The following is a 24,392-nucleotide window of genomic DNA, read 5'->3' as shown; positions in this document are numbered from 1 at the left end:
AGCCCCCAAGCAAATACATTTCCTCATTTATATCCGTGCTATCTCCCAGAAGATCTTTTTTGGTGCATAAGAAATCTCATTTATTAAATTGCAAAGGGTGGGGGGAGATTTGTTTGAACACATCTGGCAGAATTCAAATATGGGTGTGGATAGGAAATGAGATAGGAAACAAGAAAGAGAGTTTTCCTTCAGCATATTTTTATTTTGCAATAAACTAAGTGAGGATGCTTGGCATCATTTGCACTTTTGCCGTGTGCATCTGATAAGGGAGTGAAGAACAAGGATGGTGATTTATTAATAGCCATTTCATGCCAGTAATACAGGAAGAAATTGTGTGTTGACTTAGAGAAATAATAAGAAAAATAATGCCTGCCTTTTTTTGTTTGTTTGTTTTTAATGGCAGCTAACGTACTGGAAGAAGACTCAATGGAGCAGGACATAGAGAGCCCTGTCACTATTCATCAGCCAAAGTTGCCCAAACAAGCTAGAGAGGATCTGCCAAAAAATATAAACAAAGAATGTGCCAAGAGAAAAATCCAGAGGTATGTTAGGAAGGATGGGAAATGCAACGTCCACCATGGGAATGTCAGAGAGACTTACCGTTACTTGACTGACATCTTCACTACTTTAGTCGATCTCAAGTGGAGGTTCAACCTGTTGATTTTTGTCATGGTTTACACTGTGACCTGGCTCTTCTTTGGAATGATCTGGTGGCTAATTGCCTACATGCGAGGAGATATGGATCATATAGGGGACAGCACGTGGACCCCATGTGTCAGCAACCTCAATGGGTTTGTCTCAGCCTTTTTATTCTCAATCGAGACAGAAACCACCATTGGGTATGGTTACCGGGTCATCACGGACAAGTGTCCTGAGGGAATTATTCTGCTTTTAGTTCAGTCCGTTTTAGGTTCTATCGTCAACGCTTTCATGGTTGGCTGCATGTTTGTGAAAATATCCCAACCCAAGAAGAGGGCAGAAACCTTGGTTTTTTCTACAAACGCAGTTATTTCCATGCGGGATGGAAAGCTGTGTCTGATGTTCCGAGTAGGAGACCTTAGGAATTCACATATTGTAGAGGCATCAATACGAGCCAAGTTGATCAAATCCAAACAGACAAAGGAGGGGGAATTTATACCACTCAACCAGACAGATATCAACGTAGGTTATTACACAGGGGATGATCGTCTCTTTTTGGTTTCACCACTGATCATCAGCCATGAAATTAACCAGCAGAGTCCTTTCTGGGAGATTTCCAAAGCCCAGTTGCCCAAAGAGGAGCTAGAAATTGTTGTAATCCTAGAAGGAATGGTGGAGGCAACAGGTAACATTTCTTATACTTTGTGTAAGTAAATGCTTTAATTTTAGAAAGGAAAACCAGTGGTTTTGCTTCACTTTAAAGGAATTACTTCAATAGTCATTACATTTGCAAAAAGCATCAGTTATCTGGTTAGCATCAAAGTTAAAAGCATGTCCAGTTTAATTGTCTGTTCCACCTTGCCTAATGAAATTAGTGTTGTTTCTGCTCTGTTTGGAAAATGAGAGAGCATTTCTCATTTTCAAAATTTTTCACAGCATGTCACCCAGTTATTTGTCATTCTATTGCAGGAGCAACTCAGCCATTAGAACTTTGTGGGATAAACTGCTAAAAACGAATAAATAAATAAACAAAACTAAAACTCTGTTTACAACTAACGTGGAAGTACCACAGTTCCTGATGCTTCCAATCACCCATGGGTAACAGCAGAATAACTGCTTGTTGTATATATATTTCTACCATGAAATTCCTAGACCATTTGGATTTGGTGGGAAGTGATAATGTGTTTGGCTTTCTCTGCTTGCTTGCTTGCTTGCTGGTTTTTGGTTTTTGTTTTAACTTGTAATTTGTGGCTTGTTCCCCTTTTTGGTTCACAAAAGATCTGTCTGATTTTGTATTTTACTGAGGCTTCCTACAAGTCACAGACATGTACAGGAAACTTATAACTGGTATATATATATAAATAAGGTGTGTTATGTCATCAGAGTCTTGTAGGTGGCCTGTTCAGTCATTATATACCATTGTATGATAAAATACCAGATACCAGTCGATGCAGAGAAAATAACGCTTGGAAATCATAGCAAATGGACTAGTAATATTTTTCATTTGCATTAAAACCAAAAAAGAAGAAAGATTCTTTCTCTAAAAGTGATGGACCTCCCTCAGTCAGAGTGCTAATGTACTTGGTTTAGGAGATGGAGGATTTTTTTTCTTGTCAATGATAGCAATCTCTAAAGTAAGTAAATACAATTAGTGGCAAGGAATAATGACCAGAAAACAAAAATAAAACAGATATGTTGTGGAAGGAGCAAACACTGTTTAAAGAAATCAAAGAAACCAGATTTGCCATTTTTCCCCACTACCTTAGCAAAAGCCAGTAAAGTTTGAGGATGCAGATTACACATCCCTCACAGCAGTATAGCCTTCATAACCCTGACTCATGTTTTGCAACTGGAGCCAGGAAATAAAGAGCAGTCTTTTACTAGAACATGTGTGTGTTTCACACATCTATTTTGTGGTGTCAGAAGAAAACTGCATTTGTCACCATATAATAAACGTGTGAGACAAAAATGGAGCAAAGAAAAGTGAAGGGAACTTGGCAGTGAATTTGAAGTGGTAAATGCAAGGCTTCTAGATTTTCCAGGAAGTAGGTGGTACCAAAGAGAAATCAAGGAGATGAAATGTTTAGTGTTTCTGATACATGTAGTAGGCGCAAAGGTTTCAAACATCTTCATTACCTTTGAGTGAGAAGATGAGAGAATTGCAGTTTGTTAGCTGAAACCATTCTGAAATTTCTGAAATATGCAAATAAATAAATCTGACATCTCAAAGAGCAGAGGATATTTTCAGGTTTACTGAACACTGTGTTTTCCAGAAAAACAATTGTCAAGCAGTAGAAATATAAAAAGCATCTCATCAAAAATACGTATAAGATCAAAAGACAATATCCTCACAACATCAAACACCGCCTCATTGTCCTGAGCCCAGTGGCTTCCCGCTATTTAACCCTCCCTCCCTTACCTCCCCCTAATTCTCAGGCAGCCTCTGGGCTCTTTCTCATTACCCTGTAACAGACCACTTCTTCCACCCTGCTCTGGAGAGCGCTGTCTCTCAAACTGCTCAAACTGGCAAAGCTCAGATTAAAACAGTTCCTCTCAATGAAGAGGCTGGATGCAGCGATTTGAAAACCCGCCAAAGCCACACAGGATAGAGCCATTACACTGGCCCCAAATAGATAGCTACAGTCATCGATTTTGGCAGCTCCATTTCGTTCCATTTTGGCAGGTTCTCCAGCACACCACTGCATGAGATATGAGGGGAGGGCATCAAATAATGCTGCTTAACTATGGCATCAAAAATATTAATGTCAAGCTAGTTGTCATAATTACCAACCTAGCTCATAGGAGACGTTTGTGCAGAAGTAGCCATTCATTCTGTGTTTTGCCAACATATGTTTTTGTTCAAGATGCAACCAAGCCATCTTCCCACTAAAAGTACTCATTTTCCTTTCTTACTTTAAAAATATTTTCCAGATAAATTCTGGCAAACACTAAAGGCAAATTTAGGCCATCATATATTCACACTTCCTTCCTACACCAGATGCAGAGTGAGAGCAGAAGCAGAAGTTGCTTATAGCAGCAATCTCTAGCAACAGAGAGCAAGCAACATGCTACCTATCCCATCTTCCAACACTGTTGAAAGCCATAGGGTGCAAAAATAGTAAAACTGAAGCTAGGGAGCTGTGCCCTTGCCTATAGCAATACCTTGCTTCACTATTGTTACTCACAGGTCAAAAATATATGGAGACCACCAACTTAACACTCTTCATCAAAAAAAGTCACTTCGAAGTCTGACTAGTGAAAACAGTCCTTTCTCAATTTTCAGAACTTCCCCACTTATCCCTTAAATGAGAAGCAGAACAGTGGAAAATGCCAAGTGTAAGCATTTGCTATATTTTTATTATTGTTATTATTCTATTTAAAGCTTTACTGAGCAAGGGATATCATTTTACACATTTACAGTATCTAATACTTTCCATCTTAAAGGATCCAAAAGCACAGCTACCTCTATGAGACACAACTGCGTATGTAGTGCCATACAAACATGTAGTGCCACTACATGTAAGAAGAGGAGCTGAAAAATAATGCATCTGATTAAAGGAAACGGAGGGAATGAAGATAGGCAGAACATAATTAACTGAACTGAAATTCAATTAAAAGATTGTATCAATGTCCTCCTAATTCCTCCTGAAAGCATCATCATATTTTTGTGAGATGCAAAGAGAGAGGGGCAGATATATCTCTAGCAAGGCATATACCAAAATACCAGCCTAAGGAATATCACTATACCTTCATTATTCATTATTCACATTTATTCTACCATTAAGATTACTTCTGAGGGCAGAAGCTTCACCAAGGCACCTCCAACAAGACATGAAGTCAATCTAACTACTTCTTACAGCATCAGCAAGAACTCAAAATGATATTTTTAAGTGTGTTATGGATCTTTCCAATATGCAATTTTCCATATTTATTTACATTAACATTAAAAACAACCCCTCTGGGTTCGAAGGATAACACTCTTGCAAAGTTTACTCCTGTGGCTGGATGTACATCTCTCAAGTGTCTAAAAATCCCAGCAGCGGAGGAGTAGTTTTGGAGGAGTACAGCTCACAGGCGACAGGTTGTTGGAGCCCCCACCACAGAGGGCTGGTGGCTCAGCTGAAGACGCAACAGCTCCCACTTCTAGTTTCACAGGTCCATATTGCCATTCCTCGGGGGTACAACATGAGGTCAGCTCTGCACAGCCCTGCACTGTGAAATAAGTCAAGGCTACTGGGAAGCAGCTGAAAGAGCCTTCAGGAAAGAGGGTGGCAACAGTCCAGCCGAAAGGTGCTGTATCTGAAGGACATACTGGTTACTTCCACCTTCTACAGCCTCTCTTCCATTTTGTGCTGTGCAGATAAGAGTGCAAGTGAGAAGTAAGATCCCATATTAACTCTGTAACATCTAGAAGTACACTCACCTTTAACGGAAAAGCCATTTCTGAGGCACTAGTGCTCTTTTTGTGCCAGAATACCCCAATGGTGTTGAAAAAATAGCCCCATGCCTCTGAAGACTCTGGTCCCAGAGTCACCCAGCATCCCACCATCTCCCTAACAGAGCATCGCAACATTAAGAGCAAATATAGTAACAGGAAAGAATAAGACTAACACCATGTTCTGAGTTCAGCAGAACCTGATATTTGACATTCAAAATATTTAGTTTATGTAAAAAGCAAACACTGCTTTCATATTATTTTAGGGAGACCAATTAAATGATTTGTTAGACCATGCACATTTATTGTAAAGGATGTTGAACAGATTATTATTGTTCTTGGATCAACAAAAAGACTTAGGCCCAAGGTTCCTGAAACCTGTCTCCCCTAAACAACACTCACAAAAACTTAGATTTTTCAGGTCTTATTTACTTATTTATTTATTTATTTTACAAAATTTACAATTAACATTTTATCATATTTTTAACAGCTTCTTCCTAGCCTAACTTGAAATTTTTGAGCCCTTTTCTCCTGGTGGAATCCATTTTTAAGGGAGATCTTATGATCATAAGCAAATTAGTCATTTTAAAAAATGAAATTTTCAAATGTATAGTTCTGACACAGGAAAAAAGATAAGAACAAAAAAAAAGAAAACTTAAAATATTTTGAGTCTGGGGATGTGAAGTGGGGACTTGAGATATGTTGGGGAGAGAAAAACTGAGAAACTGAGAGAGAAAAAGTTAGATTCACACAAAAAAAAAAAAAAAAAAAAAAAAAGGAGAGGAGAGTTAGAAAGAGAACAGCCCATAGCCTGGTTAGTAATGCAGTTCCCAAATTGCAAGTAGCCTGGTTGAAATTCCTGCTCTGAATCTGAATTAATTTACAGAAAACAGCATTTTCGAGATAAGAAAGTAATAGAAACTATTTCAACTAACTTATCCAGCAAGACCCTCACACCCTGTGAAGTTGTATCTGGCCGGTAGGGTGCAGTAGATGCCACTCTGGCAATTCCCTTTCCCTAAAAATAAAACCGTGAAAAAAGAAGCAGTATCTGAGAAAAAGAACTGGTGTACATGTTTATAATTGTCAAAAATTAAGCAGCAAAGCTAGAGAGATACCTTTATGTTCATATGCGCAATTTTACAAATAAACTTGTAACACAGTGCATTTATATTTCTGACACATGGGCAGCTTGAGAGAGCAGTATTTGCAGAACGGTTTATAGATGTGTAAACAAACACACTTGCCAGCTGTGGAGAATGTGTGTGGAAAGCAATAAAATGTTCACATAGAGGGTTATTTACATACTAAGTGATGCTATTGACTAGACAAACATTGTATAAAGCTGTTCCCACTCTTCACTACAGCCCCTTAGACTGTAGTTTTGTTGTCTTTTCACTCCCATCCTAAAGAATTGACATATTTACCTCTTCTCCTCGCCCAGTCCTAATGAATATCTCCCCCTGACATGGAAGTTAGCGGTTCCAATCCTAGAAAACATCTCAGCAGACTTTGCTCTCTCTCCAAATAACCTTTGCTTGGTCTACAGTTTTTCACTAGATTTTTTGTACTGCTCTTTGGAGATGTTTATGCACTCAGATTACTCCTTAAGAGGGTGCACATGGAGGGGGAAAGGAACCAGAATTTCTCACACACACGTGTTTCTGCAAGGCAACTGGTGAAAGTAGATTATATTGTTGTTCCCCAGTACATAGACTGAAATGCATTTTAACCAGGGTGAAGAAAGGTGAATTTTTAGCAGGGTGAACAGTCTCTATTCTAAGATGTGCTGGATCATCATCATTTCAGGAACAGACAGAATACAGTGGCTCTCCAGTCCTTAGTTTTCCTTTCTTTCTATTTTAAGAGTTGTAGCTTCTTTTGGTGTTCTATTTATATCGCAAGGCGTGAGGCATAGATATCTAGGTTAACTTACTCATATATCCCCATTTCCCTAGTATTTGCCAACAATCTCTTTTACTTACGTTCCTTGCTCACATTTTTATTTTGGGTTATTATTATCCTTAATACAGAAAATTAGGCACTAATGGGCTATTGTGGTCAGGAGGTGGGGTTATGAATGCCAGCAAAGCAAGACACCCTCATTTTGCTGTGATGTTTCTTCCAGGAAGCTTCCTCTGCAGAAGGAAAAGATTAGTCTATCTGGCAAAGGGGACTGTAAGATTTAGACAGAGCAATTGCAGTCTTACAATAGCCAAAACAAAATGCAAAATGGCAAGAAGTCAGGGAGCAAGGTTCATGAGAAAAGAGAGATGCTGATTATGCATATTTCAACCAAAATTTTGCTGGGAGTGCCTATATCACTTTCAGGGAAGGCAAGGGAAAGCGATTATATATTTTCTTTAATAGCTTCATCCTGTAATTAATGTTGTACTATACAAACATTTTACACGGTGTTTGATAGTAGCCTGTTATCCATCTTTCCTACTTTTCTCATCGGTTAGTTGCTCAGCTCTATACAACTGCAGCTCCTTCCTCATCTCTACAACTTCTCGTACAGTATTCAGATTCAGGCAGTAATTTACATGGTAAAAGTTAAGAAGATCCCTAAAAAATAGGTTTAAGACCTCTCTATATTAAAAAGCGCTTACTTTTAACTAAGTAGATATTGTTAAATAATTCTATTTAGACTGTAGATCAAACTTTCAGCAGAAAAGCTTCATTTTGTGCCTTGTGGCCTTGCAAACCTTATCAGGTCAGTCAGTATGTCCATCAGTATGGAAAGGGCCGAGTTTCAGGTTGTGTGCGCACTCCCATAGACCTCCACCATCAGCTTGTATCCTTTCCTAGCACAGTGACAGGCAGAGATGCCCACAGTTTTCACCATTCCTTCTCACTCGTGAGGTTACACGTTACCATTTGCTGCACGTACGGTTTCCGCAGCCAGAGGACGCCAGGATCCCAAAGCTGTGCTTCAGTGCTGGGCCCTGCTGCTGTCCCTGCAACCCTGCTGGCTCCCTCCTCCTTGACCTACATAGACCTTAGCAGACACTGCTGGTAGAGTCCCCCTACAATTGCATAATCTCCCTAAAATTACAATTGCATAAAATTTAGCAAACACTGCTGCTTCCAGCACAGCTTGTGAAGGTGATACTGCAGAGTCCTTGGGTACCCAGACCCAGATCGGGGATGACTGGGTGTTACTGGGGGGGACCACAAAAGGAGAGCATGAGCTGCACCGAGCAGCATTTCATGCCCACACAATCTCCCTCGTAAAACTCTCCAGTTTATAAAATCAACAGGATGTTTCTAGGCAAAGGGCATAGCAGCATTACCCAGGTTAAAGGATTCCCGAGGCAGAATTAGCACAAGGAACATTTTTCACCTGCTCACAAAGTGGAGAGCCAAGTTCTGACTCCTCCAGAGAAGTCCTGCAGGACAATAACATGCAGTTTACATTTCCGAGCACTTTTAAAGATGACTGCTGTTAGTCTGAGTGTGCTCAGTTTGTCCACTTGGTCTTTTAACATTGTAAATGAAGGGCCAAAACTGAAGCAGGTGATTTGGAAAAGGAAGAATAAAACTATCATTTCTAATTTGTGACTTTTGCTTTTGGTCGTCTGAGGTTATTATTTGGAGAGCAAGGTTGCTGAGCACCTGAGAGGAAAACCCAGGCTCACATTGATTGCAGTCAAGACGGTATCTCACCCCTGCAAATTTTGCTTAAATGAACTGATTCTTTCATGTTAATTACCTTGTTCAGTTGCATTTGATCTTCAGATGTGAAGCACACTCAACTAGCCCGCATTTCAAAACTGTGGGAAATCTTTTTGACAAAATATGTTCTCATCAATTTTTCTAAAGGGTCTTTTCACTTTTCCCTTTGGTCCTTATTTACTTCAAACTATATAATATTATTTCTTCCTGATCTGTCTCACTGAATTGTAACAAATGATAATCATGTTACATTACACTTCTTGATTACATGGAGACCTCTCTAAATTATAAAACTTACATCCTCTTTTGATAAAAGTAAGCCTTCACTTTCAGCAAAAAGTTTTCTCTGAATTGAACAGCGCAGTTACCTGAGAAAGGAAAAGTGACCTAAAAGACTGAAGAGCCAGTAAGCAAAGCTGCTAAGTAAACCACAGATTCAAAATCAGCATTTGACAGATTAAAACGAATAAGGCTATGGACTGCAGTTAACCCCACTGGATACATAAAATACATGAAGGAGACACAGAAGACTTAGGACTTTATATCCTAGCAAGATGCTGCCAGCACTAAAAGCTCCCTTTACGGTATAGCTTCTGGGATCCCTGAGGCCATTACATAAAAGTCCTCAAGGGATGACAGCGAAAACAGATTGCAAAGAATTGCACTGGTCTCTTCTAGGCTCTGCTACAGCATTTTGGAAAGAAGCAAATGCAGGCTCAGATTCACTGTCATGCTCTGCTTGCTTTTCACCACCCTGCCAGTACAAAGCAGCTGAGTTCTGGTTTAACCATCTAGCTAAACTGGGCTCAGAGAGCTGCTTGCCTCTGCCACTGAAGAGCAAACTAGCAAGACCATGCTAACTAGACCATGCTAGTGAGTCTAAACCTGAGTCCTAAACCTGGTAGTATAGACATTGATTTTAGGGTACACAAGTACATGGCTCCTATTGAGCAGCCACATGTTTCTCAGGACCCGTATTCATTCTTAGAGCTAATCTAAGGAAACATTCAAAACATGAAAGCAATGTAAAAATGAAACATAACAACAAAATCAAGCTTTCACTGGTTATCAGAAAGCTTTTTTTAGATTTCTGAGAGGTGACGAAATTCTATTTAGAAAAATAATTCAGACAGAACATTTAGATCAGCCCTGCTAACTTCTTAGAAATGAACAGCAGGAAGGGTAACGCACACCCTAGGGGATTTCCAGTCCTGCAGAGGACCCCAGGCTGGAGGTTCCCAGGCTCCTGCCAGCAGGTCCCTCTTTCGAAGTGATGGGCTGTCCAAACAGCTGCCTCAGATGGAACCACCCCCAGACTTTGCTCTGGCACCCTGAGACTCGAGAAGGACAGTGGCATGCAGCTATGACAGTGTCAATGCAGGCCACTGTCATAGCAAGAGAAGGAGATGGTGTAGCTGTGTCACTGCACTGGCCAATGCTAATTCGGGAGCCAAAGCCCCAGGGATCTTTCATTGAATTCACACCTGTTACTGAAAGGAGTCAGAAGAGGCCAGCACGTCCCTGACATCACCAAATTGAGGGTAAGAATAAAAGAAGTAAAAGACGACACGAGGAAGGAATCTGGCAAGCGCAGCTGCCTACCTCAGCGCATAGCTGTACCCTTTCCAGGAAGATGAATGGGCTCAGGTTCACATGGACAATGAACGTTGTTGCCCACACTAAATTTATTGGAGTAAAAGTCTCTGCAAATACAGTCCTAAGCAGTTCATTAAACAACAGGTCTTCGCACAAGCTATTAGGAGAGGGAATGATATGCACCAAAATATGCCTCTGTGGCAAAGAAGGCCTGCTGCATACTGGACTGTTTCAGAAAGAGTACAGCCAGCAGGTTGAGTGAAGGGAGTATTCCTCTCTATTTGCCACTTGTGAGGCCACCTCTGGAGCACTGTGTCCAGTTTTAGGATCCCCAGGACAAGACCTGGACATACTGAAATAAGTCCAGCACAGAGCCCCCTGAACGGTTGGGGGGGGGGGCTGGAGCACAGGACATAAATACAAGGAGAGGCAGAGGGAGTTGAATCTGCCTGGTCTGGAGAAAAGAAAACTCATGGAGGAGCTTATTGGTGTCTCACCCTACCTAACAGGAGGATACAGAGAAGATGGAGCCAGGCTCTTCTTGAAGGTACAGGGTGGCAGTGCAAGAAGCAATAGGCCCAAGTTGCAGCATGGGAAGTTCTGATTAGCTACTAAAAAAAAAATTTTCGCCGTATGAGTGGAAAGACTTGAAATAGTTGCCCAGAAAGGATCCTCATCCCTGGAGATACCCAAAACTTGACTGGACTAGCCTTGAGCAACTTGGAGTAATTGGCTCCACTTTGAGCAGGGATTTGGATCAGATCATTCTACATTTATAAACCCAAATCCATCTCCTCCTAGTATTTTATAGCTGTGAAGAATTGGGTGGCTTTGAAAAGTCAACAGCTCAGTAGACAGCTTGCACTGCTCTTCCATGTTACCGTTTAAGAAATTGTTTTTTATATATGTGAAAGCTGTTCTGTAGCAGTCATTGAACCGCTGGAGACAGCTGTGCCTCAGCAAGAGAAGGCAGAACTGGGTAAGGAGCATGAGTCCATTGCTTTGGGCAGCCAAGCTTTGTTTCATGAGGTCTGCTGCAAGAGAAAAATTAAAATTTTTAAGGCTGTGCCTCCTCAGAGGGGCTTTTTGCACCTCCAGACAATGAAAGAGGTTGAGATGGGCACCAAACATTACTGCAATTGCCCGCTCCTCTTTCCATTGGATGGGCTTTGTGTTATCCAAGCTGCCAACACAAAATCTAGCCACATGCCGTTGTCCAATTGCTATTATTATTATTATCATCCTCATCCTCATCTTCATCCTTATCACCACGACTGATAGCCTTGTATCTAGTCAGAGTCTCAAGAAGTGTAAGGTTTCTCTCTGGGGAGAGCCCTAAGGGACATAGGGGTTGACAACTTTTATTCCACATTTCTGACTGATGCAGACTAATACGACCTGAAGAGACAGGCTTACAACAAAAAGAGAAAAATCAATCTGACTATGGCAGAGCTGCCAGAAACCACCATAATAAAAAAGGTTTAAGACTCAGCCAGACCAATTAAACTGTAGTGGCATTTTTTTAAACCAGCCATTAGGTTCAATTTTTTTACCCTTGCTTAAGACTTATTGCACCAGTAATAGTGCAATTAGATCACCAAAGTGAGAAGAATCTCCTTCTCCTTTTCCTAATTCCCAGTTTCTGTTTCCATTAGTCTCTTTTTACAGTAAAAATAGCAAGTAAGCTATTTTTTTCAGATAATTAGTATAGCAATGAGAGTATCTAATTACCAATAGAGTCATGACAAATGCCATGAAAAAGCATGAAACGGTCATGGCTGCAAAGGCTGCAAGTCAGTCAAGGATTCCCATCTGGCTAAAAATCTGCTTCAAGGGCAGTAGCCACATCTACAGTGTTGTGAAGTAGAGGATGTTTAGCCTTGCAGACTGAGAGGAAAAATACCTTTCTCCTACAAGTCAAGGGAAGGCTGTCTTGGAAATACAGGAGCCAGCAGCTGCCTTAGCAACACAACAGTCTCACAGTTTTTACCAACATCTGACTAATGAATTTGGTTGCTTTATGGGTGACTGTCACTGATCCAGCCCTACGTAATGCTCCCTTATTACAGCAGCTCAAGAGCAATTCTGCGGAGTGTTCATTTGAGAAACACAGGTCATAAGTACCCTTTCAGTTGTGTGTCAAGACCAAAGCAAAGTGGCCACACTGCTACCACCACTGAAGCTGGCTCTTCCCTGTGAACAGCAGTGTGAGGCAGAGCAGGAAGGGGAGCCTACACAGAGCAAGAGGTTGACACTATCCACAAGAGAGGAAGAGCATCAGAGCACCTGGTTCAGAACAAGCTTGAGTTGGGTGTTCATAACTTCCCTCCTCTAGCTATTTCTGCGTCAAACGACTAGTCTGCTCCCCCATTCAAATTTTACATTGGAATTATACTTCTTTTTTTTGATAGTGTAGAATATTGACGCAAAAGCAAAGATCTAACTCTTTCAAAAGAAAAGTATTTCAAAATAGATGTAATACTACTTTTTTCAACTTACAAATGAATTAGGAACAGTTGAATGAGAGGTGCTTATCTGTGCTCCAGAACAGCTTATTCCATAACTGTGCTCCAACATCCCTTTAAGGAAAGTTTCCCATTACGGTTCAAAAAAGAGGCACAAAAGAGTTTTAAAACCCTGTTGAATTAGTCAAGGTCCAGGGACAGAATAGTTTAAGACACAAAGCACTGGACTCAGCCTTGCTCCATCTACCTTCCTACCTCTGAAAGGCTATTAAATGCTAGTAGAGAATTCAAAAGTGATCAGCTATAGAGATCCAGTCCAGGAAACCCTCTACCAATGTGTTTCTTATATATCTTGAGCGTGCTCCAAATTGCTCCCAAATCTGTGAAAATCTCACTCTCTGGTGGCCTTTGAATCAAGACCTGAAAGGATAAATTGAGCTGCAGAGTGCCTGTCAGCTCCCTAATGGCCTCACAGAAGAGGCAGAAGAGGTCTAGTTAAAAGACAAATGGAAGATTAGACACTGATAAATGTTTATAATCTCAATAAAGTATCCATACTTGAAACTTCATCTAAGAAAAGGGGACATTTGAGAAGACTCCATACAGACTGCCGAAATGGTGCTACCAGGACACCTTTCCCCTGGGCACAGTGTGTGGCTGTAGGCCCGCAGTCGCTCTGCTCTCCGCAGCCACTATTCTATAAAGACAGCCCAAAACAAATCTTCAGTATTTCATCATATAAACTGTTCACAGCAAATATGAATGTTGCTAAGTACTAAAGTAATCAGTCTGCAAAAAATACACCTTACTCTAGCTCTCTTCCTTATATGTACTCGGTTCACCACCTCCTACCATGCTTTCCATCTGTCGTTATGTTGTTTAGTGTTTACTCTGCTACAAAAAAACAAAACAAAACAAACAAAGAGCCAAAATCTCACCGGGTATAGCAGGTCCGTTACAAATATGTGCTAATGATTTAATTTAAAATATACCTGAACTAAAATAGAGAGCTAGGGACTCCTGTAAACATAAATGGATCTCCAGACTGATCCTCTTACTTTATAGTAGCCAAGACAGAGATCAGATTGCTCTTGAATCTCTTTTTCAGTACACTATTTAAGAATCACATCGAGCAGATCAGAAAAATGCTAACAGCTAAAAAAATAAGTAATTCCATGAGTTCCTCTGTATATTTTTTCCAGATTAAGCTCTTCTCACTTCAGTACTTTTGAAGAAGCAAGGAGACTTCTTAATCATGAAATTCTGTTAATAATATGATGTCTAGACATCACTGTTCTAGCTTTGCTGTATTCCTCTCCTCCTCTTTCTTTTTTTTGTTTTTTTCCGTATTTTTTTTTTTTTGGTATCCTAACTTTTTTTAGAAGGATTCAATGGGACAGATAATCTGAACATTTCAAAGTAGTCTTCTGGATAATAATGTAACCCTTGGAGACTAGCAGCCCCATCTGCAATACTAAAAGATGGCAGCCAAGTTTCACTAATGTCTACAAAGCAAACAAAATAAAATGCACAAGAAAGCAATAAACAATCACAGCATTTCTATTTAACACCCATACAGCATCTTCTACCTGAAGACTGCAGAATGGCCAGCCGGTAATAGGCAAGTGCTCTGCTCTCTCAATCCCACCTTCAACCAGTTTTGATTTCTGGCTTCACGCAGTGCATCACCACAACATAGCAATCCATGTGGAGGTCACACAAAATGACTACATTTCTCCCTTGGGGCCCAAAACAGTAATGAAAAGCTTCAACGATGCAATATTGGCAGCCAAGCTAGATGTAAATGGTTATATGTTGATTTGCAGCAAGCTGAAAGGGGATTTGTGTGACTGAAGAGCATAGGCGTGAGGCTGGAGAGGGCCCAGAGGGATTGCCCATGGCATTTGAAGGGCAGTTAGGCATAGGTGAGGAGTGACATCTTTAACTCACTCTGACAAAGCTGTATATTACCCATTAGTGTGGTTAGAAGCTATATGTAACAACTGGATTAAAATATGAACAAAATCTTCAAGTTAAGTTGTGGTGTCTGTCTCCGAGCATGTGAGAGACCTGCTGAACTCAGCTGGCTCATGGCATGCTTCTCCTGCCAAGCTCAGCACTTATCTGTGGCAAGCCTACCTCAGAGCCCCCGCACTTCAAAAAATGAAGACAAAGCAAAAGGTAATGCCCAAAAAACAAAACAAATAAATATCCAGTGTTCTTTGGCCTGAATATGAACCACTGCTCTGAGTATGTGATTGACACACGAGAGAGTTTGTTCAGTGCATTGGCGTCAAAACAGGATTGCTGTTCCCTTGTCGCTCTCCAGTTGCACAAAGGCGAAGGGCTTGGCGGCTGAGCAAGGCAGCATGCAGCAGTCCCAATACAAGAATAAAGGCTCAGATCATCATTCTCTTCAAGTCAAGCTTTCAAATGCCGGTTTGCCTCTCAGCAGTACACCGACACTGAGAGCGGGGCGACACAGTTTCTAGTGATGCAGCGCAGCACCGCACTCCCTCCTCGCAGCTGAGCCCCTCGGGAGACCATGAAAAAGGCAACAGATACACGTTGTCCCACAGGAATGTGGGGCACCTGGGACCCCGCAGTGGTCCAGGATATCCCCACGCAGCCTGCAACCTGCACTGGAGTGACATGGACACATGGTTAACTCAGACGGCGTGCTCTTCATGGTTTGTAGGAGCTGCAGAAGTGGGGTTGCTTCCTAGGGACTCTGCTTGTGTATGGACAGAGAAACACCAGCAAAAAGTTTCTAAGCTGCTCCAGCTAGAGGCTGTGGAGAAAAGGAGGGGCAGGATGGGGAAGAAGCCTGGCCTGAGGGCCGCCATCCTCCACAGCCATCCTTGGGGCCATCTGCCAATGCCACAGACCAGGCCCTCTGGAGGTTGCTTCATTTTAAACTCCTGAGCCAATGAACAGCTTCATTTCTCAAACAAGGCTTGTAAAGTGATCTCTCTTCTTAATAACCTTGATTTGAAATCTCTTAAAAGAGTCACAGAACTGCCACCTGGGCCCACTGGCTGATCGCCAGGTGGTCTGGAGAGAGGCAATCTCAGCCCAGACCTGTCTTCAGTTTACCTGCACCACTCAGCAAAACCGCATCCCAGTGGCAAGGGTTGCAGGCTCCTCCTTCTGCACAACACCATCATCCCTCTCGAGTCGACTTGCCAAAAGAACAGTGTAAGGATAAACAACCCTCCTACCTGCACCTCTGCTCACCCTCCCCTCAGTTGACCTGTATCTTGCTTCTTAGATGTTTAGCACAAAAAAAAAAAAAAAAAAAAAAAGTGAACTTTGAAAAGCAAGTCCCTATTTTTTGCAAGTTTTAACTTGAAACATAGATTGCTTTATCAGCACTACTGCAGCCATGCAAGACTTGAGAAGTTAGGGAAAAAACAGATTTAAAGCAATTTAATGTTCAATTTGAGGATGGATACTTATGGGCAAAATAAATAAAACAGCTGTGAGTTGTTTAAACAAAAGGAGAAAAACTAGCACTGAACATCAAGAGTTGCACCAGTAGAAGATTAGTATTCAATGTACAACTGATACTGTGAAAGATACGGCAAAAATGCAGTTAGCTCAGAAATCCATACCAGCATGTATGAAACAATTTGGTACATGATCATATGGTATAATGGCTTTATCATGAGACCCTGTAGCGTCACACTATAACTGAATGCTGAAGCCATGCTGATAAAAGGAGGGTATTCCAAGCTGGTGATGATAATGTACAGCAACTGTATTTTCCATATGCTGTGTGTAATTAAATGAACTCATTCTAGAAATCCATTGCAAAAGTAAAAGAACAGTACTGGGGTAGCACCTTCCTGTTCTCCAACCTGTAAAAGCTTGAACTTTCACTACGATGAGTCTGAAGGCCTGGTGCTAGATTAATGCTAAATAATAATATTGAAAATGTTTATAATCTGACATGGAAGAAACATCATTTTCTCAATGAATTTTTACCTACAGACTGTCCAAAAGCACTGAGTTTATAATATTGCAATAAATATAAGGGAAAGTGTTTGGCAGAGATCACTCACTTGGTCACTCAAATCCCAAGCAAAGAAATAAATGAGTAATAGGGTTCTATAATTCATTACATATTTATGGCTTTTGCATATGTGGGAAGCAAGGATAGAGAAAAGTAGAGGAACTGATGCAAATCAAAATGTATTTGTTCAAGCAGAACATCTTGCTGGCTGTTCAGCTGGCTGCTGAACATCAGAGGCTGAGTTGCACAGAAGTAGGACTTAGTAGTGTCATCCTGGTTATAGTTCAGGGTCAATCAGCTTCATCATTATAAACTTAGAGAGCAGTAATTGTGCTAAGAAAGAAAGTAGTTGAACACTAAAGGATTAAAGCAGAGACTGCATTTTCTTATTTTTCTACTGACTTCAAAGTTGTATAGATTTGTCAAGGAGGAGGAAAGAGAATTAATTTCTGTGAATTTTTTTGTTTGTTTTTGTTTACAGCACAAAATCACCTTGATCGTAAAATAGGCATTTTGCTATGGGCTAATACCCAGTGGGCATTTGCTTATATTAAAATGGTGAAACCCTAAGATTTAAGCAGTTACCCATATGCATGAGAACACCCTGAGTTCACTCAAATCAAGAGAGAGCTTCCTGTGGCTTTCAGTAAAGTCTAACTTTATTGTCATAAGTGCTTGGTATATTTTCATAGTTACTGCACTGAGACTTTTTTCCATCCAGACCATCAGATATCGCATTAAAGCCATCTCAGATGCTGTATTTGTTAACTCTTCAGTGCAGGTTTTATACTCTATATCCCACTTTCTTCAGTTTAGAGTAGTTGAATGCAAGACTATTTGATGAGGAAAACAAAGGCAGTGCCTGAGCAATGCTTCAAGTCCTGTCTCTCTAAATTTGAACTCTCAAACTGTGTGTGATGTGTTTTTCCTTGGTGCATTTGAATAAGAAACCAAAAAAGAAATGCTCAGACTGAACTCTGTTAGCCTCATCTGACTTCAGATAAACCCCCAGTTCAAATGCAGGGACAGCCCTAGTGACAAAGCTAGATGTCTTCAGTGGGCAGCAGAGTGGGAGGCAGAGAGCAAGAAGCTCCAGAGACCAAATCTGCCCCAGAGCAAGACCAGATGTAGCAGCAGCATCCTGTGCCCAGGTGCTGCATCCCACATGCTGCACTACACTGGCTCAGCAGTGCTGCATCTGGCTTCAGCAGGTCTGATGGCACCAGGCTGCTCACACTCTGCTTCGCATGCACGTGCTGAGGGCATGCCTTAAGGCTTAAATCAAGGGAAGGTTTGCACACATAAACACACAGTTTCTCCAGGGTTGCTGAGCTTCAGCCTCAGAGTCTCAAAATCTGGGAACTGTGCTCACCATGCTGGGGCAGTAACATCTCCCCAAAGGAAAGGGAATAGCATCACACAGCCCAGAGCTAGGGGACTCTGCATGGACCAAGGTCAGGCAAGGCAATGGGCTTGCTACATTACAGACAGACAGACCCACTGACATGGCCTGGATGGGAGAGCAACTCTGTCTCACCTCATCCACTGCCTCTTTGCTTCTGCCTTTGAAAAAGTGAGCACAGGTTCACCTAGACTACAACTGCACAACTCAGTAACAGCTTAGACTTGTTTTGCAGGCATCCTGCATGGATGTGAACAATTACAGAGAAGGCACATCAACAGAGAGTCAAGCACTGCATCTAATGTTGGTAAGGCGCTTAATAATAACAGCCTTGCTTTCCTGGAAGAGAAGATTAAACATGTTCAAAATACAGTATTTTTTCCAAATGATAGTATTTCTTCCCTCCTACATCATATCTACCTTAATCATCTGACTCCCACATAACTGGCTCGACTTCAATGACAGTCTCCCCTACTTGTTTAAAAGTCATTTTATTCCCACTGCCATCAAAAAGGCATGATTTTCAAGTGAAGTTATTAAGTTTCCAATACAAGGAATGGTGTGTGGGTGCTATTGAAGTAGACTCTCAGGAAAGAAAAGAGATTCCCTCCCATCTAACAGAGGGTCGGGTATTCCTTCTCTCTCTGGGGCCAGGAGAAGCCTTCGTTTACTATGATCTTCTGCCTGTCTCCCAAAAAGTGGTGTCTGTGTTGCAGTGTCAGCCCAGTGACCTAAATCTCATTCCCTCAGGAAGAAACCCCTTTCCTCTAAATGCCCTTCATCCATAGTTCGTGGTGCTGGATGAAGTACAGAAAAATACTCCATTATTTTAACAGAAGCAAACTAGCTTATGTCCAAAGTTTTCTAGCCTAAACATTAAATACAAAGTTTGTGCAATGTACACATCCAACTTTTTCGGGAAGGCTCTGTAAACCTCCCTGGCCCATTCCAGGGAGGCCCATTACCTCCCTGGAAGATGTCCAAACCACAGTCCGAGTGAACCTGAGCTGTTACAGCTACCAGCAACTAGGTCCAACCCTCAAGCCTGATTCCCAGTCAGCAACTAAGCTTCTCACGGAGGACACAGGTAAATAATTTTGGAAGCATTTCTTAGGTACAGCTGAAATATCTCTTCAGTTTTGTCCTATAGCATTTCACCTCAAACTTTGTGTCTGGACTGACAGCATCATTGACTTTAATCAATATTACCTACTTTTAAGTAGTTTTATACCAACTAGCTCCATGTGTAACTACAGATTTTGTCAAATGACGCAAATTTACTAATATGGTTGTAACACTGGTCTAAACTGAGAATTCAGAAATTAATCTCAAACTAAATCTGTGTTTTGTGAGAGTTTCAACCTCTTTTCCACACAGCTCTCACAGCAGCCACCAAATCACTGCAGGTCTTCATTTACTGAATCCCACCTCCCTGAAGTGTCTCTTCATAAGCCATCCCATTTACAAATATCTTTTGGATGTGTTTAGTCCCTCTGAAGTCAGCAGAGCTAGTGGATGCAAGGAGGTTCAAGGTGTTAAGATAAGAAAAGTTTGTGAAAACTCTATTTACACAATACCTACACTACTAATGAATGAAATGTTCCAGTTAGTGTTTAGTCGTAAAGCATTGCTGTTGTTTCTAAACCTGTCAGAGCTTCTCAATCAAATTACAGCCCTCTTTCAGCTAAAGATTACACTTGAGGGTGTGTCAGTTTGAGGTACTGTCATCTGCCATTCTCTGGCAAAGAGAGAAAAGAATAGACAAAAGGAAAAACAAAGAAGGTTTTCTTGTCTCCTGCTCTCCTCCCTCAGGGCAGATCTTCCCATAGAGCCCAGATTTACATCTAGCTCAGGTACACTCCGCTATTTGGCACCCGAGTTGATTACCTCAAAACGCTGAAGGGTGCGGCTGGTAACAGAAAATGTTATCAACACCAGGAGCAGGGTAGCTCATGACACTGATGACGGATGTACATTTTGCCTGAACAAGTGAAACTTGCTCTGTTCTTGCAGCTCATCTTGACGTGCACAGTTCAGAACTTCTCTGGCTGTTGTTATTCATGTTTTAAGTTGCATTCTGGTGCTGATGACCTGCAGACCCACCCTGAAAGTTGCCTCCCTCCATGTCCTCATATAGCACTGAGTTTAAGACTAACATTGCCTGGAATCAAAATGACATTCTTGAGTTCCCAGTGACATTTGGCAATGAACAATAGCTAAAAATGTAAATTCTCAGGAAAATACATATTGTGAAGCTGTACTAACCTACAGGGTAGAAGGGGGTCTGCCTTTTCTTATGCCAGGCACATCTGTACAGCCTCGGTTTTTCATCACACAATTTTTGCTCAGCCTGACTGCTGGCTGCAGTGTGCCTGCAGGGCACCCCTTCAGGGTAGTGCAGCATGGCAGTGGGTTAGCAGCAGTCTTTGGAGATTTTATCCCTGCTAGAGCATCAAAGCATGATGCAAAACAAAGAATCAGTCCTCAGTCCCATCTACTTAGATGGTCATGGCCCCTGACGGTCTGTCCTGAGGTCCCTCCATGCCACTCATGGGGGACCCAGCTGACCCTCTTCTTCCTTACACTTGCCACAATAGGGAGAGAAAATGGAAAAATCAACCCTGCCCTTTCCTCTTGTCCCCTGCAGCTCATGTATCCTGTAAAAGAGAGTTATTTGCTCTTGACTGCTCAAGTTGCTATTCTCTCCCTCAGATTTCCCAGTTCTGTTTCCTCTTCCTCAGGCCTTTCCTGACTACCCCAACAAAAGGACTCCTTTTGTAATTGATGCTTTCTCATTCCTCTCTGCACAGGGAGCTCCTTCTTGTCCCAATCTCAGGCAGATTCCTGTTGCTCCAGCATCTAAAGACTTTATGCTACACAAATGAAAGGTATCAGAAGTTGTCCTTTCCTTCTATGCATCAGGAGAACTGTATGTGTCAGATGTGATGGTTGTTTTGGTTCTTTTTTTTTTCCTGTGATATATGTTATTCTGTGTTTGTCTTAAAAAGACAAGGTCAAAAATGCCTGTCTTGCATTTCAAGTGAATTTCTGAGTTGTAGGAGTACACTTAGTTGTAACTGGAGTTTATTTCTCAGTCTTTTGCCTCTAAAACCAGAGGAGTTCAATTTTGACCTTCCTTACTCTGAGGTGGAAACAGCTGACAGTTATTCTGGTCTCAGGCATTGAGTAACTTGAAAATAAACATAACTTCTTGTTCTTTTTATAGAAATCAAATGACAGGTAACAAGTGTTCCTGGTAGCACTTCAGTATTCTGTATGAACTGGACTGATAGGTTTTATGCTGAGCTAAATATTCTTGCATAGCCTTAACAGGAGATGAAGAAGGAAAATACAGGCTAAAGCCCTCCAAAGTCAGGTCACTGTCTGTTGGGATGGTACAGAATCATCTCACCAACTGAAGAGGACCAAAACAGTTATTTGCAGATATAACAAGATCCTGATGTCAGTGAGCATGACTGAGCTGACTGACACTCGCCTAGGGTAGAAATACCTTCAGCAAAATGTGTCTTTGGCAACAGAGTTCCCACCTCTCCTTAGGCTGTGGTCTCTGAGTTGTAATTCTCACCCCCTTGTTCCCCACGCCAGGAAAACAGGTGTCCTGAAAGGTCAATGTAGGCAAACTGGGAGAAGCAGGGACCTTGAGACCAGCACAGAGTTACAAACCTCCTCTCAGGAAAGAAGAGACAAGGTGTTTAACAGAAATGTGCCATGCATTAGATGGTTTCTTCGTGGCACCTTCTGCTGCCTGTAGAGCAAGCACAACATGAAAGAGACACCTGGTCTCAGAGGTGTCCATGTAATTATGCTCACTCACCACACACAGTGTGCAAGGCCCAGGCAAACCAACTGGCTGCTACTCAGAGCTCATAGGACAGAGCGTGCCATTAGAAGGCTCAAGGGCATTTTAAAGGAGACTGAGGTATTCCTTTTCATCATAAGCTTTGGGCTGGTAGTTGCCTCAGAAATATGCATCTGTATATAGTCTTTGCAGTGCCTCTCCTAGCCCCTTCTACATTTATCCGAAGGAGGGGAGAAGGAGTTGTGCTATTGGTCTGTTCACATCTCTAGCTTTGAATTAATTTCAGTGAGATGACCCTTTCATTTAAAAAACAGCAACAATTGCCTTCACCTCTCCTATGGAAACAACCAGCTGGAAATGGAAGAGTTGAGAGCTTGTCTAGGCTCTTTGATGACAGCAGAATTAGCTGCAGGAAGTTTATAACCTATTCCTATATGATGACCAAGTTTTAACAGTGACCAGTTTGATTGCCCTTTCACTTTTTTAGATGCCATGTTTATGTTGGTTTACTGTGGGCTTGTATTCCCACCAGAAGGCTCTGAGGCAAGCAGAGAATGAGGCTCTGGGCACTCCTGGGGCAGCTGCTGCTTCAGTGGTTCTCCCTGGCTTGACAAACTCAAGGCAGCAGTTTAAAACTGGCCAACTAAGGTTGTTACTGCTCCCTGCTAGTCTACTCTCTGATAGATATTGTCACAGTTGGTGCTGTTTTAATGGGTATCATTCCTTCTGCACTCTGCAGTTTCCCAGGGTCTTCCCCAAAACCCCGGCTTGGATGGTACAGGCATAGAGTTAGTAAATGGCTACATCAGAAGATGTGACAAGATGGTGCAATCCACAGCACTTACCTATAATTTAGACACCTCTTTGAATGCACTGTGGATGTGTCTACGCTGTCTTTGTGCCAGCATCCCCTCTCTGAATCAAGAAATGCTGGTGCTCTAACTCAGCACAACATGCACCAACCACAGTCACATTCCAGTAGGCTTAATGGATAAAAAAAAAAAAAAAAAAAAAAAAAAAAAAAGTTTTGTCAGCAGGAAATGAGATGCAAGGAATCATTTATCCCTGACTGTCTTCCGCTCCTTGTTCAAACAAAGTACGCAGTCAAAAGTGGCATGGACCCACATCTTCTAATGATCGGATAGAGCAGTGGTGCAAAACACCACTGAGATCTTTCAGTGCTTTTCCAGCCTTGGGACTGTTGCTCTATCAGTAACCCCACACACACATATCCCGTGAATCGTTCTCTGCTGTCAGCCTACAGCCCCAAGGCAGTAGTCACTCAAAATCGGAGTGTAAGATTGCTTCTCTCATCTCATTTCTTCCCCAAGAGCATTTACTCCAGACATATCAGGACTCATGGAAGATCCTTTCTGGCTGACCCATGTTGCCTGGCAGTTCCCTCAGACAGCGGAAAACCTCCACTGACAGAAGGAAACTGCGTTAGTGCTCTTTCGCACCGCTGAAGCAGTACAAAACAGCATTAACATGGTGAAGGTTCTAGTTCATTAACTTTTAAAATTAGCTTACCCAGAGAGATGGAAGCAATTGTGAGAAAATAAGATTAAAGCTTCTTGCAAATCCAAACTGTCCTCCTCTAAAGCATCATACCTCATCAGTTATACTTGTAGCTATCTCTCTTAAATATGATAGTGTAAAAAAACTGCAAAGTAAATTTTCCTCTGCAGCTGCCATCTTAATCTCCAGCTTTCTCCTGTTAGCAGTGGAGCTGCTAGCTACAGCATTATTTAGGAGTTCTGCAATGTCAGGGCTCTGATTATGTTCCTTCAAGATGTCTATTCACGGCACTTTATTTCAAGGTGCAACAATACCCAAAGCAGCAGCAAGCCAACTTTCCTGCCTCGAGTGTGGCATTACACGTAGCAGAAGGCTGTTGTGGTACTGTTGCGAGGTATCCCAAGAGCTCATGAAACTGAACTACCACCTTTCAGATACAACTAAATCAGGTCATGGCATCCGCCTTACCTTGGGCTGATTTGCTTTGCATGTGTTCTTTTGCTGTCACTCCACATACATTACCACATTTGGATTCAGAAATTGGAGGAATTCTGCAAAAGTAAGGACACTGAAGCACTGCCCCATTCCCAGAGAGACCTGCTCCCTTCCAGATTTAGATCCACTCCTTTCCAAAAGCCGAAAAATGTAGCAGCAAGATGCTTTTGACTTCGGTGAGTCTTGGATTGGGGCTTTACATATTTATTGGCTTTGGACATATCAGTTGGCTGCTTGAAGGACTGAGGTCACCAGTTAGCCCAGAAGGGACACACTATATAGCTTATATAGTTCATATGGGGACCACATCACATTCCTCCTTGCTATTA

The 24,392-nt window shown here is 41.7% G+C and overlaps 1 protein-coding gene across 1 annotated transcript in view; it reads left to right on the top strand.

Annotated features, from left to right (window-relative positions):
- The first annotated feature begins 396 nt into the window (after window positions 1-396).
- KCNJ6 (potassium inwardly rectifying channel subfamily J member 6) overlaps window positions 397-24,392 on the top strand; it is a 39,724-nt gene continuing 15,728 nt past the window's right edge. The window contains exon 1 of the mRNA XM_062573629.1: window positions 397-1,324. Coding sequence (XP_062429613.1) covers window positions 397-1,324 — 928 coding nt within the window. The remainder of the gene's footprint in view (window positions 1,325-24,392) is intronic.

The sequence above is a fragment of the Rhea pennata genome, chromosome 1 (genome assembly GCF_028389875.1).
Source record: "Rhea pennata isolate bPtePen1 chromosome 1, bPtePen1.pri, whole genome shotgun sequence".
NCBI classification, from domain to species: domain Eukaryota; kingdom Metazoa; phylum Chordata; class Aves; order Rheiformes; family Rheidae; genus Rhea; species Rhea pennata.
This window is presented reverse-complemented; position numbering and strand designations above follow the sequence as displayed.